This window comes from Aspergillus pseudodeflectus, assembly GCF_044049435.1.
Source record: "Aspergillus pseudodeflectus strain CBS 756.74 chromosome Unknown BJX68scaffold_13, whole genome shotgun sequence".
Lineage (NCBI taxonomy): Eukaryota > Fungi > Ascomycota > Eurotiomycetes > Eurotiales > Aspergillaceae > Aspergillus > Aspergillus pseudodeflectus.
In genome coordinates, this window is record NW_027263789.1 from 565,333 (window position 1) to 584,050 (window position 18,718).

Here is an 18,718-nt window from a genome sequence, read left to right on the forward strand (position 1 = left end):
CTACATTGCTTGATAAGGGCAGTTTATTATGTAGGTTTTTATACAGTCTCTCAAAAGCAGACTGCGTCAGTCATCGTCATTGTGCCATTACAGTTAGATTATCCACTTTGACCCATCGTTTAACTGAATTAGGCCCCGTCGTTGCTGGGTCTGCTCGCGTGGTCAGTAGATAGATATCGCAGCTTCAACTGGAGTTCTATACACTGAAGTTCTTTTGAAGCGAAAGCAGCAGCGAAGAGATCGATTGACACTTGGGCTTATTACTGGGATGATGATGGCTTAGGAGCGGGAGGCCCAAGTAGATTAATAAATCCATCCACTGAAGAGGATGCCAGGAACCTTCCCACGCGCCTCCAAATCCCCGCTTCTCTCCTCAGCCTCCTCCTCCTTCTTCTCCTCCCCTCTGCGAAACAGTACGTGTTGCTGTCCTCGATTTTTGTTTCTCTTCTTGTTGCTGGAGTAGTTGTTGTTGGTGCTTTCGTTTGCAGCTTCAGATGGTTGTCTCCACCTGTCTTATCAAACGTTTGTGAGTGATCATCCTCACACCCTCCGCATCCTCCGCACTTTCTCTCCCGCACTCTTGAAGCCGTCGCCATTGCCTTTTGCGACGCATGGCACGCAAATCAAGCCATCAGAGGGTCACCTATGGTAAGTTTCTTCCCTTGAGATGTCTTTTCTTTGTGTTCCTTCATCCCACCATTTCCCCTCCAATCTCCCTTTTCCAGCATCACAGCAATGCAGCAAACGAAGGAACTGGAATTGCATGACGCTTACAACAGCGTCTGCCTTTTTCCAGTGCTCCCTCCACCTGATGCCCCCGGTGGTCATCGACTAGGTGTCAATGGCTTAGCGATCGACTCGGCAAATTCCACCCTGTAAGTGTTCCAATTTCCTTCCCGCGCGACTTCACCCGGAAGGCAGAAGCGTGCGTTGCTGGTCGCGCGCATCGGTGTTACTCGGTCTTCTAACCACGATCTCTGGAAAAGGTACTCAGGTGGTCGCGATGGAGTCATCTGCTCGTGGGACCTCGATCTTCCCTCCCTTACCTCGCCTAACGCTCAGAAACCCGGTCCTACGAAGTTTCGGAACCAGATTCAAGCACACACCCATTGGATCAACGACATTGTGTTAGTCCAGAACAACTCCGCCCTCGTGTCTGCTTCGTCCGATACCACTGTGAGGCTATGGCGACCCTCTTCCGAATCTACAGATGTGCCCCAGTCGATCGGTAAACATACGGACTACGTCAAATGTCTTGCGTCTCCAAGCCCCCATTCCACCTGGGTTGCGTCCGGCGGCTTGGATCATAAAGTAAATCTGTGGGATCTTAATGGAAAGGGCCAGATCCTCAGCATTGATAATTGTGGTGGAACCAAGACGACAAAGGGCTCGGTTTACGCTTTGAGTGCTGTGCCTTCTATCGTCGCTAGTGGAGGTCCAGAGAAGCTCGTGAGAGTCTGGGACCCCAAGTCCGGAAAGGCGATCACAAAGTTCGTGGGACACACGAATGTGGTTCGGGATATCTTGATCAACCGTGATGGAGACACTATTATGACCGCCTCGTCTGACCAAACCGTCAAGATCTGGTCTCTGACGGCTGGTAGATGCATGCACACCCTGACTATGCACAACGACAGTGTCTGGTCGCTTTACTCAGACCACCCCCAGCTCTCCGTCTTCTATTCTAGCGATCGCTCTGGCCTGGTTGCCAAGACTGATACGCGCAATGTTTCTGATATTGAGCAGGGTATATGTGTGGCAGCTCTCCAGGAGCATGAAGGTGTGGTCAAAGTCGTGGCAGCGGGCGACCATATTTGGACTGCAACTCCTAAGTCTAGTATCAATCGCTGGAGCGATATTGATACGACTGCCGAAATCGATGCTCCGAAAGAGCGTAGCGCATCGTCAGAGTCTACCGAAACGAAATCGGACGATAAGTCAGCGCCAAAAGGAAGGCCTGGTAAGATACCGTATGAGTCGCTTCTACTACTCTCAACCACGTCTACACTTCCTAGCTCGCGTCTACCCGAAAGCTTTGCTCGTTCTACCGCGGACGGTCTCCCCTCGTCGCCACGTCCAGACCTTGATGATGATTTGGGTCTCCCAATTCCGGCCTATGCCCTGCCCGAAGAGACAGTTGAGGGTCAGCATGGATTGATTAAACACTTCCTTCTAAATGATAGGAAGCGCACACTGACTCAGGATTCTGCTGGCGAAGTCGTCTTGTGGGATCTACTTAAGGTAAATTTGTTCTCTAGATCTGGCGAACCAAGCTAACAGCGTCTAGTGCGTACCGATCAAGTCGTTTGGTAAACGCCATATGGACGATGTTGCATCAGAGGTCAACACTGTTGAGAGCGTTGCCCACTGGTGCTCAATCGATATTAGAACTGGAAGACTGTCGGTGATCCTGGAACCCGGCCGGTGCTTCGATGCAGAAATTTACGCAGATGAGGCCGACCTAGCGGACACTTCCGAGGTCCGCGAAGACCAACGCTGTAAGTTGCCTCTTTTCGTACGTGTAGGATGTGCACTAACACAAGGCAGTAAATCTGGGAAAGTGGATTCTACGTTGGCTCTTTGCTCCGTTGATTGATGAAGAGACTAAGCGTGATGCTGAATACCGCGCCGAGGCTATAGCCAAAGCTGAAGAACTGGCCAAACTGCACAGCGAAACTGCGCCGGTGGATATTCCTGGTAAATCGCTGACTCTTCCCATACCCTCAGACACCGCACACGGACAATCCTTAGGTAGCCCTACTACACCTGGATATGGAATTGGCTTTGCGACAACTCCCGGTTCTTTGACATCGTCGGTCCTCAATCCTGCTGCTGGTAGCCATAACATGGGCACGTCTCCTGGAGAGTCGTCCGATTATTTGATGTCGCACCAGGGTGCCGATATGGCCAGAAGCTCGATGTCTGATAGATCGAGCGACTACTTTTCTTCGCCCAAGACACATGGCCCTGTGGACGCGGATAAGCCGTTGCCGACTCCCGGAGAGCAGACTCCCACACCTACGCAGACATTCGGAGAACCTGACAAGGAAGAGCGCAAAAAGGGCGGCTCACTCTTTGGCAAGAAATTCCGCATGGATTTTCCCAAGAAACTGGGCCGCACCTCGTCCGAGGTCAAGCCGCAGATTCAGGAAGAGAAAGTAGAGGAGCCCGAACCCTCGTCGGTGAAGGAAGAGAAGGTGTTCGAGAGTAGCCTCAGTGGTCTGATCGAGCGCACTCGTCACGAGTATGAGGAGTTTCTCTCAACTCACCAGGGACAGGAACTTGCTTCGGCATTAACGCCTAGCCACCCTAGCGAGACGCCTGTGTTGGATATCCCGCCTCGCACAGTCGTCTTTATTCAGGAGGAGTCCAGTGATTCGGTTGTTGCTTCGGACCTTTACAGAGGACCCATTGAGAATATCAGCCAGGATATCGACAAACTTGAGAAGTCAGTTCCATTGTGGTTGGCTGATTTGCTTCTTAAGGTATTTGAAACAGAAATATGCCGCCAGTACGAGCTAACCTGTCTAGAACCAAATGCCCTTCAAAGAACCCGTCAAGCTTGCCTTCACTCTCAAGCCGTATGATGACTCGCTGCCTCCCGTCGTCAAACCAGACCCGTAAGTTCTGAGACATGATGAGCCAGGCTGCCTACTGAAACTATATAGAACTGGCATCAACGGCGCAAACAACTCCCGCTTGAATGCAAACCGGATGCTCCGGGCTAAGAAGATACTCGCCTATGTCTCGGAGCGTATCGAGGAAGCGACTGGTGATCCCACGCAGGATATGATGAAGCCGGAGGAGTATCTTGAGTTGTACTGTCAACACACTGTAAGCACTGCCCCCTAAAGTTGCAAATAGCATCCGCTAATCTAACTAGCTGATACCCTCCAACATGACCCTCGCCACCATCCGCGCGCATCTGTGGCGCACCGGAGGCGACATGGTCCTCCACTACAAATCGAACGGCAAGAAGGAGATTCGCCTGATCGGTTCTCAGAAAGACAGTGGTGACAACCGGCCCACTCCCGAAGCAACACCACAGCCTGAATCCGGTAGCGCTCCTCCCCCAACCGGCGAGGATGCAAGCGCTTCGCATGGCAGCACCGCTTCTGGTTCGGCTTCCGTGCATAACACTTAGGCGTTGTGACTCGATTCATTGCATAAGTGCATCTGTTTGAGTACTACTCGATACCTGTTTTTCTTTTTCTTTTCTTTTTCTCACTCGTCTAATGCGCGTATGAGACGTGGCTAGCACCACAATTCGGTCTCTCGGTTATGGCGCTGAGTTGCGATACCTCCCCATGTTTTGTTCTTTCCTTTTTTAGCGGCGAGAACCTTCTCTGTGTCAAGAAGGTCTAAATCTGTAGTCTATGATGAATCAATGTCAATACTTGTTCAACGCCTACATAAACATACTATCTAATCCTCCGATCACACATCACGTGCCTGAGCCCTCTAAAGCGGCAAGGCCTTGCAAACCTTGCCTCGACCAAACTCTACAGAAACCCACCCACCCCATGGACCGTACATGGCCGTAACAGTCTCTACTCTCCTGCGCTCATCAAGCACGGGTCCAATCACACTTTCACAATTCACCGATGTCCTGCAGCGAACATGGACCGAGTCGCGTCGATTTCGGCCGGGGATGGCGGCGGTGTTACCAAGGAGATTAGGTACGTTTTGATCCTACGCTTTAACAACAAACATTATACTGATGAGCAAAAAGGTCTAGCTGTAAGCGGCGGGGCTGACTCAATGGCATTGGCGTATCTATGCCGGGAGTGGGAGAAACAACAACAGCGCAACAACCCCAATGGAAACCCAGCCCCCAGAACAAATGGTGATGACGTGAGCGTAACAGCTTTCATAGTCGACCACAAAGCACGTCCCGAATCCACGACGGAGGCCCAAACCGTCTCCGCCTGGCTCCAGGCCTTGGGTCTAAAGACCTCCATCCTCCCACTAACCTGGCCGTCGAGCAGTCTCACAAGCTCGGCCTTTGAGACACATGCTCGAAGACTCCGGTACCGCGCTCTAGGCGAGGCGTGTCGAGAACACGGGATTGAGGCGTTACTCATGGGCCACCACCAGGACGACAATGTCGAAACGATGATTTGGCGCCTGGCCTCAGTTGCGAAGGGGGCGGCGGGGCTAACGGGGATCCCGGGGCTTGCGAGGATTCCCGAGTGTCATGGTCTTTGGGGGGTTTCGGAGAGTGGGAAGGGTGTTTCTGTTTCACCGGGGGACTTTGTTCCTGATCTTGCACCTGGGCAGGGACGGGGACAGAACCGGCACCAGCACCAGCAGGAAGGGACCAGGATCCAAGTAGCGACTGGCGGCATCCACATCGCACGCCCACTCCTCTCGTTCCGCAAATCTAGCCTTGTGGCTACATGTGTTGAGAACAGTGTTCCCTTTGTCGATGATCCGACGAATTTCGATCCGACATTGACGGCCCGGAATGCGATTCGGTCGATGCTCTCAATGGGGTCTTTACCCCGTGCTCTGACGCATCCGTCTATCCTGAGTCTTGTTGAGAGGGCACAGGGGAGGGTGAGGGAGTCGTATCGGCTTTCGGATGAGACTCTGGCAAAGTCCTGTAGATTGCTTGATCTTAAGTTTAGGGCTGGGACGATGACGGTGCAGTTTTTGTCTTCGCCTTCAGCTTCGGAATATTCTTCAGAAGCCCAGAAACAGGCGCAGGAGATTTCGTCTCAACCTCGACCGCAAATCCAGGCTCTGACACTTCGCCGCATCACGGAGCTCATATCCCCATTTCCAGAGAACCACTGGCCATTATCGAGCTTCGCGGACTTTACAGATCGTGTCTTTCCCTCCGCTCCTCCTTCTTCACCATCTACGCTGGGGTCAGAATCACATTTAACACCTAGTTCAGGATCAGATGCGAGACGGAAGGCATTCACCGTCGGCGGAGTCCTATTCCAACCACTTCCTTCCTCGCCGAAGTCAAAGTCAAAGACGACGGCCAATACTACTCTGACGGACAACGACACCAATAAGTGGCTTCTAGCCCGGCAACCCTACTTCCGCAACCGAGCTCCCACCTTACGTCTGGACGTCCCATTCCCAAAACCAACCGATACCAATAAAAACCTAATATATACCCCCTGGACTCTATGGGACAACCGCTTCTGGATCCGAGCTGCGGCAAGCCCGATTCCGGACCCTAACCCTCAGCCCACTTCAACTCCAACCCCAAACCATGGCCAGCAAACCGAGATCCCGATTATTATCCGCCCGCTCCAGCAGTCTGATCTCTCACTTGTTCGACGAATGGACGCTGTGCAGAAGCGAGCGGGGAAAGAACGTATTTTACGTCAAGATGAGATATCTGTTCCGCGAATATCTGAGGATAAGCGGGACAACGCAGAACTCGATGCACGTGCATTTTTCGCGAAATTAAGCTCAGAAGCACCTGGCCAGGCGCGGTTTACACTTCCTGTCCTTGCTCTCGATGATGGAGAGGGAAGGGGGTGTAGACCGCTGGCATTGCCCACAGTAGATTTACTGTTTCCGGGTTTTCCGGATCCAAGGCCCAACTCGAAGCTGTGGACGATACGCTGGGAATGGAAGTATAAAATGGTTGATTTGGACTCGTTAAGATTAATGGGTTTGGTATAAGCTATGTACACAATCTACATGAGATATGAAAGTAGATAAGGAGGAAAGGAAGGAATCTGCTCCTGTGTCACTCAGACAACCAAACCGACGAGAAGCACGGACTGACGTTGTGTTGTCCTTCTGGACATATGTACCCGATGACCAATCGAAAAAAAAAAAAGAAAAAAAGAAAAAAAGAAAGCGTGATCTTCAAAAGAATGAGGTCAAATGGCCATTTCCTAAGCATATCCAAACCCTCGTAGACGCCGTCACCGGACCTTGGTAAGAAAATATCAAAACGCTCATTCGCCATATGCTCATATCCAGACCAAAGAGAACAGAAAAAGGCCCAGGGCATCCCAGCACCAGTCGTAATGAGTCTAATGATCTGAGCTTGCCCTGAGCAAGGCAACAGCTGCTTGCTGTGCGCGAAGTCCACCAACCTCTCTCTTGAGCCGGAGATTCTCCTTCTTCAGCCTTCCGATTTCGTCCATGGCGGAAGACAGCTGTGTCTGTAGAGCGCCCTCTCCGTCTCCAGTTTGGACCTCTCTCGCAAGTTTGCCTAGCTCGGAATTGAACCGATCATACAGTGCTTCATTTTCTGCGCTAGCCTCGCGATATAACTCGTCCAGTTTTTTCGCTCGTTTCTCGCTGACAACAAGAGACGACTCCAAGTCCTTTTCCATGGTAGAGGTTCGGCTGGTTAGCTCACCTGATAGTGTTTCAAATGCCAGCTCTAGATTTCTAATGCGAGCTACCAGGGCTGCGGTGTTTGTGCCAAAAGTGTCTTCCTCTGCAGCACCAGGAACAAGAGCTGTGTCCGTTTGTAGCCGCACTGGCGACGGTCTTGATCCTCGAAGTTCCAGGCCAATAAGCTCTAGCTCATCCTTTAATCCCAGCTGGGCAGTGGCCTGTGCTTTCTTTTCACCCTGAAGACGGTCTCGGAGCTATGCACAGATTAGCCAAGTGTCAAAAAACAGGTTCGGATGTCTACTATATACCTTTTGAGGGCTCTGTAACCGTAACCTCTGCGATCTAGTCAAGGAAGAGGATGACAGCGGACGCTTAACCTCTGATCCGTTGGCTTGCACAGACCGCTCCTTAAGCCCAGGGGCCTTGGAGGAAGGTATACTAGGGGCACGAGACTGACGTTTAGGCTCTAGGGTAGGCGAGACGGATCCTTCCGTCTTCTTTCTTGGAGATCTATCGGATGGCGTGTATATTGGGTCGATGTTCTCCTTCCGGCTGGGAGTAACCGGGCGGACTGGCGAGCGCCGGCTAGGTGATCCTAGTCTTGGAGGCGAGCTGCCTTTGAGAGGCGACGTACTGCGTGCTGTAGATCCTGATCCATGACCGATCTGAGGCCGACCAGGTTTTGACGGGGTCGCGAGATCGGCTGGAAGATTACTCGAAGAAGACCCAGGAGTCGTAGGCCGCGGCCCTTGGCTAAGAGATACAGCAGACGTTTCTGAGGATGCCGTGTCCGGCCGTAGGTCGGACAACGAGCTTCGCCGCTTTCGACGAACCCTGACCACCCCATTTGCTGCGGCCTTGATCATAGATTGGGGGTCTTCCTGGGCACTGCCGGGCCGCCGAAGCGCTTCCTGTGATAATGACGGCCCAGTCCGATCACGAGATCCGGGGCGCAGGAGCGTACCCAAGCTGGTATCGATATCTATTGACCTTGAGCGAACCAGTAACGATCCTTTCGGCGTTCCTGCCTCCGAATCATTGGAGCCCTTGTTCTTGCTGAGGGTCCGGAGGATTGAAGCGACTTTGCTTTCTCCAGAGTTTTCCCGGTGGAGCCCAAACCCAAAGCGCTTGCGAAAAGACGACGCATTAGAGCTAACTGAGCCTGAGGTTTGCGGGGGCTTTGTCTGCTCATTCGTCAAGATCCCTTCAAGTGACGAACCGCCCGGGACAAATTCCTCGAAAAGATTGTCAAAATCATCGACTAGTCTGTCCAAAAGAGAAATGTGTTGCATGGGGTCGCCTTCCGATGTTAGAACCTCTGCAAATGCAGCCGTCAGGGCGCCTCTGTCGCCATCACTTCCAGATGCATCCAGAAGATCTGCGAGTAGGCGAATAAGCGAGGCAAGGGCCCGGCGGTTCTGCGGGCTCATATCGGCAAGAAATTTTCGAAAACATTCCTCAAATTCTCGAGGAAACATGGCATCGAACTGACTTTGTAACAGCTTTAGGCTTATAGGGTCGATGACCGGCCCCATGTGCTCCTTCCACGCATTTGCCATGAACGTTTCGAATGCCACAAATAGTGTATCAACCGCCACCTCCGCTGCTGCCTGAAGCTTTGCGGGATCTTCGAGCAACACGTTGTATAGCTCGTTGACTCCTGAACGGTCGACGTTGTCCCTTGTCCGGAGAGTACGTCCAACAATATTCCCACTCCGTGACTGCAGCGCCAGGACGTAAGCGGCAAATGCTTGTTCGAGCACGGTAAATGGACTATCCGCGACTTTCGAAGGTGTTGTGCCGACAACGGAAACTTTGACCGGGGTCTCCTCCTTACTGGGGAACGAAGAGGGCAAAGTATTAGACCGTGAGATATTAGCGCGTGGTGGAGGCATCTTTGGGAATTCGCCCAGTAGCGTAGCTGAGCCTGGTGCTTTAGAGCTTGAAGTGCTACTCTCCCTTGAATGACCGCCGCCCAGCAGGTTTGCAATTAGTTTAGACGGCGATGGGGGACGGAAGCCACGGGGTGTCTTGAGCTGCGAGGCGAGATGGCCAGCAAGATATCGAAGTACCGCAAAATTGGATTGCACCAGTGACTCCGTCATATTGCTATTTCGGGTGTCATGCAGGGGCTGCAGGATGTTCAATACTACAACAGTCAGCAACCAATCAAGGAAGGTAGGAGGCCATCAGTAGCGACTACTCACAGCGCTTAGAGAGGACTGGCACGAAACTCTCGACCGTCACAACATCCGACGAAGGGCTACCAACTATTGAGTCCATGTGCACACGATACTGGTCTTCGGCCATGACAGAGACGGAAATGATAACCTCGAGATCTGAACTGCCCAGGATCTTGCTACAAACTGTCCTTGGCGTGTCGAAAACGACTCTGATCTTCGAAGCAGCAGGCCGGTTCGTCTCTGGATCCTGCTCGCCTTCGAATACACAAGCTAAGATGCCGAGGTTGCCCACAGTTCCTGATGGACTCCGCAAAGTCCATTTCCCATTTTCTCGCTCACTCTCTGTGAATCGTCCCTCTATTTTTGCTTTGATGATTTCCTCAACTATTCGACCAGCGCGCCCTCCGTACATAGCGACAGGCTCCAATGCCAGAAGATCCACAGTGGTGTTTTGGGTAGGTCTTGAGGTCACTGACGCAGGAGCCAAGAACAGGATCCGGCCGCACGAGGATTGCATGCAACGAACGGTATGAAGATCATACACTTGTACGACGCGAATTTCTGTCGAAGAAGCACACACTGCAGAAACGCCCTGGGCTGTCGATGACGCATTGTCGAGTTCAGCCATCAAGCCACGGGCGGTCAATCTACATTCCTGGGCTTTGGCCAATAGCACCAGGCAGTTCTTGTACAGTAACATAATTCCTGGCTCTGGATCGATATCCGGAGGGTCCAAGTGATATGGTGGCGATAGCTCGTTAAAGTCGACAGCGGTAATCAATCGGCCAGTGGGTAGGATGGTTGAAGGCCATTCATCAACCAACTCTTTCAAACGTCGGAAACCTTGATCGTGGTTCGTAGAAGAAGGGTCATCCAGGGAACAGATATCTTTGATGATATCTCGTGCTTTCAACAACGGCCGTACAGCAGGGTGTATCAGAGGAAGACTGCTCGTCATGGTGTCTATCAGCAGACTATAACGTGGGAGTCGTTGGACAGGCTCCATGAGCAGCGACCGCAGTTTTTGTTCCCCGGTTTCGTACACACGTTTCGAGAAGCTCGAATGCTTATCCCTCATGAACACATTCAGCGTTTGAGTAAAGGCGTTGTGAGCACGCATATAGTCCCCATAAGGTTGTGAGAACTTAGGAAACCACTCAAGAAGCGCATTGGCAAATGTGACAGCACCAATCGCATCTTTTTCATCCTCAAGGCTCCGTTGAGACGAAGAAGATGGCAGCTCCGTATCCTCTGTGATGTCGCCAATCGCGTCTCTTTCTGTATCTTCCAGCACATTTCGAATAACCTCCAAAAAGCCCATGTTGACGTCGTATATCTCGTTGAGACATGGTGGGAAAAGTGTGGCCAGGTCAGTCTCGCTAGGGCTGGTGCTGGAAGGCGGTTTCCCTTGAGCCCTCGCGCGGAACTCTTCTGCCACTTCGCACACGAGTGTATAAAGCTTGCTCACATATCTCTCTTCTGTATCCACTACCTCACACATGGTTAAGCGAAGAGACTGCTTTTGGCTCTTAGAAAAGAACTTGGACCTGCTGACATTGGTGGGTTGCGAAGGGGCTCTTTTTAGGCGAGAGGTTGGCAGGAACATGGGCGCACCCAGTGCTGATATAAGAGGCGTATACTTCCCGTACTGAACAGCAGCAGTATCTTCCGCGTCGATATTCTCCTCTGAAATTTGAGCGTCTGTATCAGCCGTCTCGGGTGGTTTGATAGTCCCCGCGGGGAGCACAACATCGATATCAACCCACGGGACTCTACGCTCTTGAAATGCGCCACGAATATCACGCACTATATCCGTTGTGTTATCCACCTTCAGCATGCGATTCGCCAAGTCCGCGGCATGCATCTCATCAAACATCTTCGGGATCTGGCCTCCAGGTTTCCCCGCACGAGCAAGAGCCTGCAGGCATTCCTTTGCAGGATCCGACAGCTCAGCAAAATATTTCAGCATGCTAACAGCCAGACCACGGGATATCTCATCGCCTTGTTTCTCTCGGGGTAAATGGTTGACAGCCGCGTATAGTGGTGCTGCAGGGGAGATAGTGATGCGCGGGTAGCTTTGAAAACCGGCCGGAGTCAATATATGCGCCTGGATGCGCGAACTGCTCACAGTTGCATTGGCGGTGGAGACAGGACCGTAGAAGACAAAGATGGTCGATAATAAAGGATCTGAGACATGGTATAGGCTGAGTTGGTCCAGAGGGAGGTCCGACGGCGATGAAGAAGAGGTCGCCATGGTGAATCAGGAAGGTTGGCTCAGCGCCGCGCGCAACGTCGGCGGAGCGTGCAGAAGGAGAGGAAGGAGCGAGAGTTCAAAGGGAAGTAGCTAAATTAGTAGACGTATAGGAAGAAAGAAGCAGGACCGAAAGAGAGAACTGGTAAAAAGGTCCAAGTTGCTGGAAGGTGCCCGGGGACAGGGACGGCCCCGAGGTCAGCTGTGGGGAGAGAGCGACGGTAACAGAACACCCATCCAAGATTAGAGTAAAGCCGACATGAGAAACTGGTTGAGTGACATGATAGAGAAGGACGGTGATATTAAGTTCGGCGGTTTTGGCGATAAAGAGACAAGCAAAAGAGCGAATAGAGGGTCCTCATGCGATGGAAGGAGAGAGAGAGCCCCTCCATCGAGGCTGGCTGGGGACGGTGGCGATGAGGAGAATGAGGAGAAAACGAAACCGTCGCACAACTCGTCCTCCTCTCCGACAGAACCCTGGAAACAGACCCTGGAAGGGAGGCCAGATGAAAATTTAAGTTGCAGATGTGTTGTGACGATGATTTGTTGTGGTTGGAGTTGTTGACCTGCAAGAGCGAGACTGCGGCTGCCGATGATTTGCGCCCACCCAGCGTTAGCTGATGCAGTGGAGGGCTCCCTCCAGCTTAAATAGATCTGTTTAACTACTTTGAGATCTGATCGATCTGTGCTGGGGATTCCATTCGAGACCATAAAATCGTCCCCATCAACACGTGTACTGCTGCTGCTGGTGGTAACCCCAGTCAACAGAATTATCCGAGAAAAAAACAAAATACAGGTCAACACCATGGAGCTTCCCTGCGGTTTGATATTGTTTGATCCTATTTACTGAAGCAAGGAGTCATCCTGTCATCTCCGCTTGCATAGCTTGAGATTTGTTTACAACTGTTCGACTTGGGTGGGGAACTTGAATGAAGCTCCATCCTCTTGTTTATCCTCACCGCCGAAGCACAACCATGGGTCGATCAACTAACTAGGGGGCTGTCTTTGATAGCGCTGGATAAGAGCTGCAAGCGTGAGGTCTTGCCTTCCAGATTTTCAAGGGGTTGTCCGGATCTGGTATTTCTCCTTTATCGTAAAGATTATGATTCCTGACATTGTGGGAACACTTCCAGTCAAAAGTTCCTGAGAAATCTCGAGGACAACGGGGGTCGGAGGATCTCCTGCCCTACAAACCACACCGCCCGTGTAAGGCTAAGCCTCTTTGGGTAATTCAAGCGCTAATCCTGTTTAGGAAAGCTGCCTCTCCGCCTTCTGTAGCTGTTGCGAACTTGTCCACATCGTCGGCCGGCCGGTATACAACTCCGCTCTCAACCCTCAACTTCGATTTCCCAGGGCCATGATTTGAGTCTGCTCCTTGCTCGGGCAATCTCAACTTCCGCCGCTCGTTTCTGCCCGTCATGCCTTCCCCATCCTTGCCCATTGCTGTCGACCCAGTCGCTTTAGTAACGACAGAATGTATCACCGTCACCTCGGCCATGCGGAAACATGCCCGCTGGGCTCACTCTTCCGTTGCTGCCATACTCGGCGGCGGTGCTACTTCACGCGTCTATGACCGCGACACCTCAGCTCCCTCCAGTCCCCCCAACGGCATCACACCTACCCGTCCGAGATCGAGACAACACTCCGCAGAAGTCGACCATGCTCTGGCGAATAGGTGGGGGCTGAGGGGAAAGAAAGGCAAGAGCATGCAGGATAACCCCCTCATTTCCGCTTTTACTCGACTGCGGAGTGATCTCAAAGACTGCAAAGATATCAAGTCTTTCGATGCGCCCTCCTTGCTACATCCGTTCCTTCAAGTCATCCGGTCATCCTCGACCTCCGCCGCTATCACCTCTCTTGCCTTGCTTGCCTTGACAAAGTTCTTCGCTTACAAGATCATCGACCGTACATCCCCGAGAATCTCCATGGCCATGCAGCTGCTGTCAGCAGCAATAACCCACTGCCGATTCGAAGCCAGCGATTCGTCGGCCGATGAGATTGTCCTACTAAGGATTCTAAAACTGATGGAGGGCATGCTGTCGGGGCCGGAAGGTGAACTTCTGGGGGATGAGAGTGTCTGCGAGATGATGGAAACAGGTCTGAGTATGTGTTGCCAGGGCCGCCTCTCGGAAGTGCTCCGGAGGTCTGCTGAAATTGCAATGGTCAACATGTGCCAAGTCTTGTTCATGCGGCTATCAGTGTTGGATGCTACCTCTCAACCATCGGACCTTGATATTCAGAATGCAGCTCAATCAGGAGAGGGTCAGCAAGCAAACTTCAAGATGGACCCTTCCGTCGATGGAGACACGGTTGCTTCCCAACATCCTTCTGCCATGGGCTCAGACACCGGTGTCACAGATCGCGATCATGCCAGTTATGACAGTTCTTTTGGCCAAACGCTCAATGGCAATGCACTTGCCGCGCTTCCCGAATCTGAGAACGAATTGGGAGGCGAAGTAAAACCCTATTCATTAGCTTCTATACGGGAACTGTTTCGCGTGCTCATTGATCTCTTGGATCCACACAACCGACAACATACTGATGCAATGAGAGTCATGGCTCTGAGGATCATCGATGTTGCCTTGGAAGTTGCTGGTCCCTCAATCGCCAGGCATCCCAGCTTAGCGTCCTTGGCGCAGAACGATCTGTGCCGTCATCTATTCCAACTCGTTCGATCTGAGAATTTAGCGATTCTTACTAGTTCTCTCAGAGTGGCTGGAACACTACTTCTAACTTGCCGCCCTGTCTTGAAGCTCCAGCAAGAGCTCTATCTATCGTACCTAGTTGCGTGTCTTCACCCGAAGGTAGACATACCGAGGGAGGCCGGTATTGACCCTGCTCTATACGAAGGAGTGCCGCAGGCGCCGAAACTCGTGAAGCCCCCTCCCTCACAGAATAGCAGTGGGCGGTCTACTCCGGTACCAGTGAAAGATCGACAAAAGCTGGGTCTAGAAGGAAGCTCTAGGAGGCCCGAGACCAGAGAAGCAATGGTTGAAAGTATTGGCGTGCTGGCACGCATTCCGAGCTTCATGGTCGAGCTCTTTGTCAACTATGACTGTGATGTCGATCGAGCTGATCTGTGCGAGGACATGGTCGGTTTACTCTCTCGAAGTGCCTTTCCCGATTCAGCCACATGGAGCACCACCAACGTGCCTCCGCTCTGCCTGGACGCCCTCTTGAGTTACATTCAGTCAATCTACGACAGGCTGGATGACTCGCCTGTTGTCGATGACTTTCCATCAAAGGAACGTCTAAGGGACCAACGCGAGACGAAGAAAATCATCGTTCAGGGGGCTCAAAAGTTCAACGAGGACCCTAAAGGCGGAATCGCTTATCTAGCTTCAAGAGGCATAATTGAGAATCCAGACGACCCCGTTCAGGTCGCTCGATTTTTGAAAGGAACCACCCGGTTGTCCAAGAAGATCCTTGGTGAATTCATCTCCAAAAAGTCCAACGAGGAACTTCTCGATGCTTTTGTCGACCTTTTCGACTTTTCGGGGAAAAGCGTAGTTGACGCCCTTCGAGACCTCTTAGGTGCCTTTCGACTTCCTGGCGAGTCTCCTTTGATTGAACGGATTGTCACTACTTTTAGTGACAAATTCATCGAGAAGGCTCAACCAGCAGGAATTGCCGACAAGGATTCCCTCTTTGTACTAACATATGCTATAATCATGCTTAACACTGAGCTCTACAACCCGAACGTGAAGTCTCAGAACCGTATGTCATGCAACGACTTTTCGAAAAATCTGCGGGGGGTGAATGCGGGTCAGGATTTCGCTCCTGAGTTTCTACAAGAGATATATGACTCCATCAAAGAGAATGAAATCATCCTGCCAGATGAGCACGATAACAAGCATGCCTTCGATTTTGCATGGAGGGAGTTGTTGGCAAAGTCAGCTTCCACTGGGGAGCTGGTTGTGGGTGAAACCAATATCTACGATGCAGACATGTTTGCGGCTACTTGGAAACCTGTCGTCGCAACCTTGTCCTATGTTTTCATGTCCGCTTCAGATGATGCGGTATACTCTCGCGTGGTAGTGGGATTTGACCAGTGCGCTCAAATTGCAGCCAGATACGGTTTGACTGACGCTTTTGACCGCATCATATTCTCACTTGCCTCAATCAGCACCCTTGCCACGAACAGCCCCCCTAGCACCGCTCTCAACACCGAGGTACAGGCTGGGAAAAAGAGCGTCATGGTTAGCGAGCTGGCCGTCAAGTTCGGACGAGACTTCCGAGCTCAATTAGCCACCGCTGTGCTTTTCCGCGTTCTAGCGAACAACGAGGGCTCGCTTCAACAGGGTTGGACCCATATCATTCAGATTCTTCGAAATCTTTTCCTTAATTCTCTTATTCCGGCGTTCGACTCTAACCTAAATTCTGATCTCGACATCCCCCCAATTCCTTTACAGACGCCATCGCAAGTCGTAGATCGCGATGGGCGAGGAAATGACACGGGTCTCCTGTCTGCTTTTACATCCTATCTCTCTAGCTATGCGGCCGACGATCCTCCGGAGCCCTCGGATGAAGAACTTGACAATACCCTCTGCACAGTGGACTGTGTAAGCGCATGTTCAATTGGAGATCTTCTGTCTAATATCAGGTGAGTCTTATTTCGCTTGTCTTATCTTTCATAGTTCGATATCTTATGGTGCTTTCTCCAACTAGGTCTCTCCCTATCGAATCTGTGACAGTGATTGTGGATGCTCTGCTGGCTCAGCTGCCTGAAGAAAGTGCACCAGCTGTTATCGTCGTGAAACCTGAGCGGCCTCTTCCGTCGTCGAGAGCGAATTCCAGAGCAGGCACCAGTACAAATCAATACGATCCTGGAATGATGTACCTGCTGGAGTTAGCCGCCATTCTCACTCTGCGTGATTCACAAACAATTCAGACCCTCGGTGAGGGGCTCTTGGCTTCTCTTCAAGGTTTCATTCGAGACGCCCAGAATCTTCACTCTCTAGCATTGTCTAGAGTGACGACTTACTTGCTGAACCTGCTCCGGCTTAGCCATGTATGTCCCAACTTTTCAAAGTCCCTACCTATGTACTAATAAGATTTCAGGATCAACCTTATATGCGCGTCCCCGTGATCCTTCATAGCATCTCCAGCTTCGATCAGGACACCTTGGAGAGTGTCGCCGTACCCACCGTCAAGGGACTTTCACGTTGTGTCTTCGATGGTAGTCTCTTGCGAAATGAGATTACAGTCTCTCCGGATTTCTGGTCTATCCTGCAACGACTTCACCAGCACAAAGAAGCTGCGCCCTTGGTTTTTAGCCTCTTAAAAACTGTCGTTGATTCGAGCCCACCGCTTGTAACAGCTGATAACTATGAAACGGCTGTTGGCCTTGCGAATGATTTCATCAGCGCCGGCAGCGTTGGCTACATTGAGGAGCGACAGAGGGACGCACTTGCACGACGCTCCAAAGGCCACAAACAGCCCAAACCGAGGTCTGTCTTCATTCTCAGGCGCTTATCACCTTCGCATACAGTTGGAATAATTGCTAATCTCACCATTGCAGTGAAAATGAACTTGTTTCACGTGCCGTGACCGCTATAGGCTTGATCTACCATCTTACTGGCCGGACCCCGTCTCTGATCAAGCAGTCACATCTCGAGGACGGCGAAGGTTTGTGCTACACTTCTCAATGACTATCCAATTAATTCAGCGGCTAACTCGATGCCTCCCAGCCTGGTCAGCATATTGGTCACCAATATTCCATTCTCTGACTACGCAATGTATCAACCCCTGCCGCGACATTAGACATCACGCAATTTCAACCCTACAGAGATGCCTTCTTTCCGTCGAGATTGGTGGGACTAAGGAGTGGACAGCAATTTTTGACCAGGTTCTCTTCCCGCTAATTCTGCGGCTCTTAAAGCCTGAGGTATACCATTCAGATCCAGTCGGGATGGGCGAGACACGTGTTCAGGCAGCGACTCTGATTTGCAAGATTTTCCTGCGTTATCTCGACCAACAACCCAACGCCGAAGGCATGCTTGAGCTCTGGCTCAAGATCTTAGATATCCTTGACCGAATGATGAACAGCGGCCAAAGCGATAGCTTGGTAAGCTCTCCCACTATCTTCTTCCGTTTACGACAAGGACTGTCCATTTTTTCTCGGTTTCTAACCTGCTTGACAGGAGGAAGCCATCCCGGAGAGCATCAAAAATATCATCCTGGTCATGGCAGATGGCGGCTATCTCGTCCCACCATCCCAAGACCCCAGCAAAGAGACTACCTGGGCTGAAACGAAGAAACGCCTAGACCGTTTCCTCCCGGATCTATTCAAGGAACTATTCCCTGACACGCCCAAGGACATTCCCGCCCCCTCTTCTCCGGCCGCGGGATCCCCGTCAATTACGGCTCCCCAAGAAACGCCCTCGGATGAGAAGGAGGTTCCGACCGAAGGTGCTGAGGCCACTCCTGAAGTGCCCCCTACTAGAGACGATGAGAAGAAGGATTAATCTGTCTATTGCAACCTGCAATGGAAAGCGTGTGGGGATCTTGTCAGGTGACAATCTATTTACTGCTAATTCGTTGATTTACAATTGGGCATTTACAGCGTGGACAAAGCCTGCTCTTTTTTTTTTGTTTTTTTTTTTCCTAGATCCGAGAAATGTAAATATAGGTTGTTAGAAGACGCATGATATATAATGGGGCGCATTTGTGGCATAAATGTGTTCGATTCGTCCTGATTTTAAGAGTTACAAAGTCCAACTATATATAAGTACAGATCCTAGACCCTACGCGGACATTACTGGATACATAAAGACATACTACAGTTGATTTGAAGATATAAACATCCTCAATTTCAATCTCAATCTCGATCAGTCCATCAATACACACTAACGCCCTCACGTGAATAAAAATGGTAGGTATCGCAATGAATCATCAAGGAATGACTTGCATGATAGCATAGTAAGACAGACGATCAAGAAACCAGAAAAGGACATATGAGATA

General features: G+C 51.3%; 4 protein-coding genes across 4 annotated transcripts; 3 read left to right on the forward strand and 1 right to left on the reverse strand.

Annotated features, from left to right (window-relative positions):
* The first annotated feature begins 284 nt into the window (after nucleotides 1-284).
* Nucleotides 285-4,412, forward strand: BJX68DRAFT_233481 (WD repeat protein). The gene is made up of 8 exons (XM_071039628.1): nucleotides 285-648; nucleotides 797-875; nucleotides 987-2,241; nucleotides 2,288-2,498; nucleotides 2,548-3,485; nucleotides 3,532-3,620; nucleotides 3,669-3,834; nucleotides 3,884-4,412. Exons 1-8 carry the CDS (start codon nucleotides 612-614, stop codon nucleotides 4,142-4,144), a joined length of 3,036 nt encoding a protein of 1,011 aa, XP_070901074.1. The 5' UTR covers nucleotides 285-611; the 3' UTR covers nucleotides 4,145-4,412.
* Nucleotides 4,413-4,511: 99 nt separating this feature from the next.
* Nucleotides 4,512-6,846, forward strand: BJX68DRAFT_233482 (tRNA lysidine(34) synthetase). The gene is made up of 2 exons (XM_071039629.1): nucleotides 4,512-4,679; nucleotides 4,733-6,846. Exons 1-2 carry the CDS (start codon nucleotides 4,535-4,537, stop codon nucleotides 6,646-6,648), a joined length of 2,061 nt encoding a protein of 686 aa, XP_070901075.1. The 5' UTR covers nucleotides 4,512-4,534; the 3' UTR covers nucleotides 6,649-6,846.
* On the reverse strand, nucleotides 6,828-11,877 carry BJX68DRAFT_45999 (putative Rho guanyl nucleotide exchange factor). Its single transcript, XM_071049221.1, has 3 exons — nucleotides 9,528-11,877; nucleotides 7,629-9,469; nucleotides 6,828-7,574 (listed from the first exon to the last, which is right to left on the reverse strand). Exons 1-3 carry the CDS (start codon nucleotides 11,755-11,757, stop codon nucleotides 7,008-7,010), a joined length of 4,638 nt encoding a protein of 1,545 aa, XP_070901076.1. The 5' UTR covers nucleotides 11,758-11,877; the 3' UTR covers nucleotides 6,828-7,007.
* Nucleotides 11,878-13,063: 1,186 nt separating this feature from the next.
* On the forward strand, nucleotides 13,064-18,420 carry BJX68DRAFT_233486 (Sec7 domain-containing protein). Its single transcript, XM_071039630.1, has 6 exons — nucleotides 13,064-16,357; nucleotides 16,423-16,765; nucleotides 16,816-17,204; nucleotides 17,276-17,382; nucleotides 17,445-17,821; nucleotides 17,898-18,420. The coding sequence occupies exons 1-6, from the start codon at nucleotides 13,173-13,175 to the stop codon at nucleotides 18,219-18,221; spliced, it is 4,725 nt and encodes a 1,574-aa protein (XP_070901077.1). The 5' UTR covers nucleotides 13,064-13,172; the 3' UTR covers nucleotides 18,222-18,420.
* The last annotated feature ends 298 nt before the right edge of the window (nucleotides 18,421-18,718 follow it).

Bases quoted from the DNA above. Each gene is read 5' to 3' on its own strand.
- BJX68DRAFT_233486 (XM_071039630.1), top strand. From the start codon at position 13,173: ATGCCTTCCCCATCCTTGCCCATTGCTGTCGACCCAGTCGCTTTAGTA. The intron at 16,766-16,815 runs GTATGTCCCAAC...ATAAGATTTCAG, and splicing joins ACCTGCTCCGGCTTAGCCAT to GATCAACCTTATATGCGCGT. The intron at 17,822-17,897 runs GTAAGCTCTCCC...CCTGCTTGACAG, and splicing joins GCGGCCAAAGCGATAGCTTG to GAGGAAGCCATCCCGGAGAG.
- BJX68DRAFT_45999 (XM_071049221.1), bottom strand. From the start codon at position 11,757: ATGGCGACCTCTTCTTCATCGCCGTCGGACCTCCCTCTGGACCAACTC. The intron at 9,470-9,527 runs GTGAGTAGTCGC...TGACTGTTGTAG, and splicing joins GCCAGTCCTCTCTAAGCGCT to TATTGAACATCCTGCAGCCC. The intron at 7,575-7,628 runs GTATATAGTAGA...ATCTGTGCATAG, and splicing joins GGTTACAGAGCCCTCAAAAG to CTCCGAGACCGTCTTCAGGG.
- BJX68DRAFT_233482 (XM_071039629.1), top strand. From the start codon at position 4,535: ATGGCCGTAACAGTCTCTACTCTCCTGCGCTCATCAAGCACGGGTCCA. The intron at 4,680-4,732 runs GTACGTTTTGAT...ATGAGCAAAAAG, and splicing joins GGTGTTACCAAGGAGATTAG to GTCTAGCTGTAAGCGGCGGG.
- BJX68DRAFT_233481 (XM_071039628.1), top strand. From the start codon at position 612: ATGGCACGCAAATCAAGCCATCAGAGGGTCACCTATG. The intron at 2,242-2,287 runs GTAAATTTGTTC...AACAGCGTCTAG, and splicing joins TCTTGTGGGATCTACTTAAG to TGCGTACCGATCAAGTCGTT. The intron at 3,621-3,668 runs GTAAGTTCTGAG...GAAACTATATAG, and splicing joins CCCGTCGTCAAACCAGACCC to AACTGGCATCAACGGCGCAA.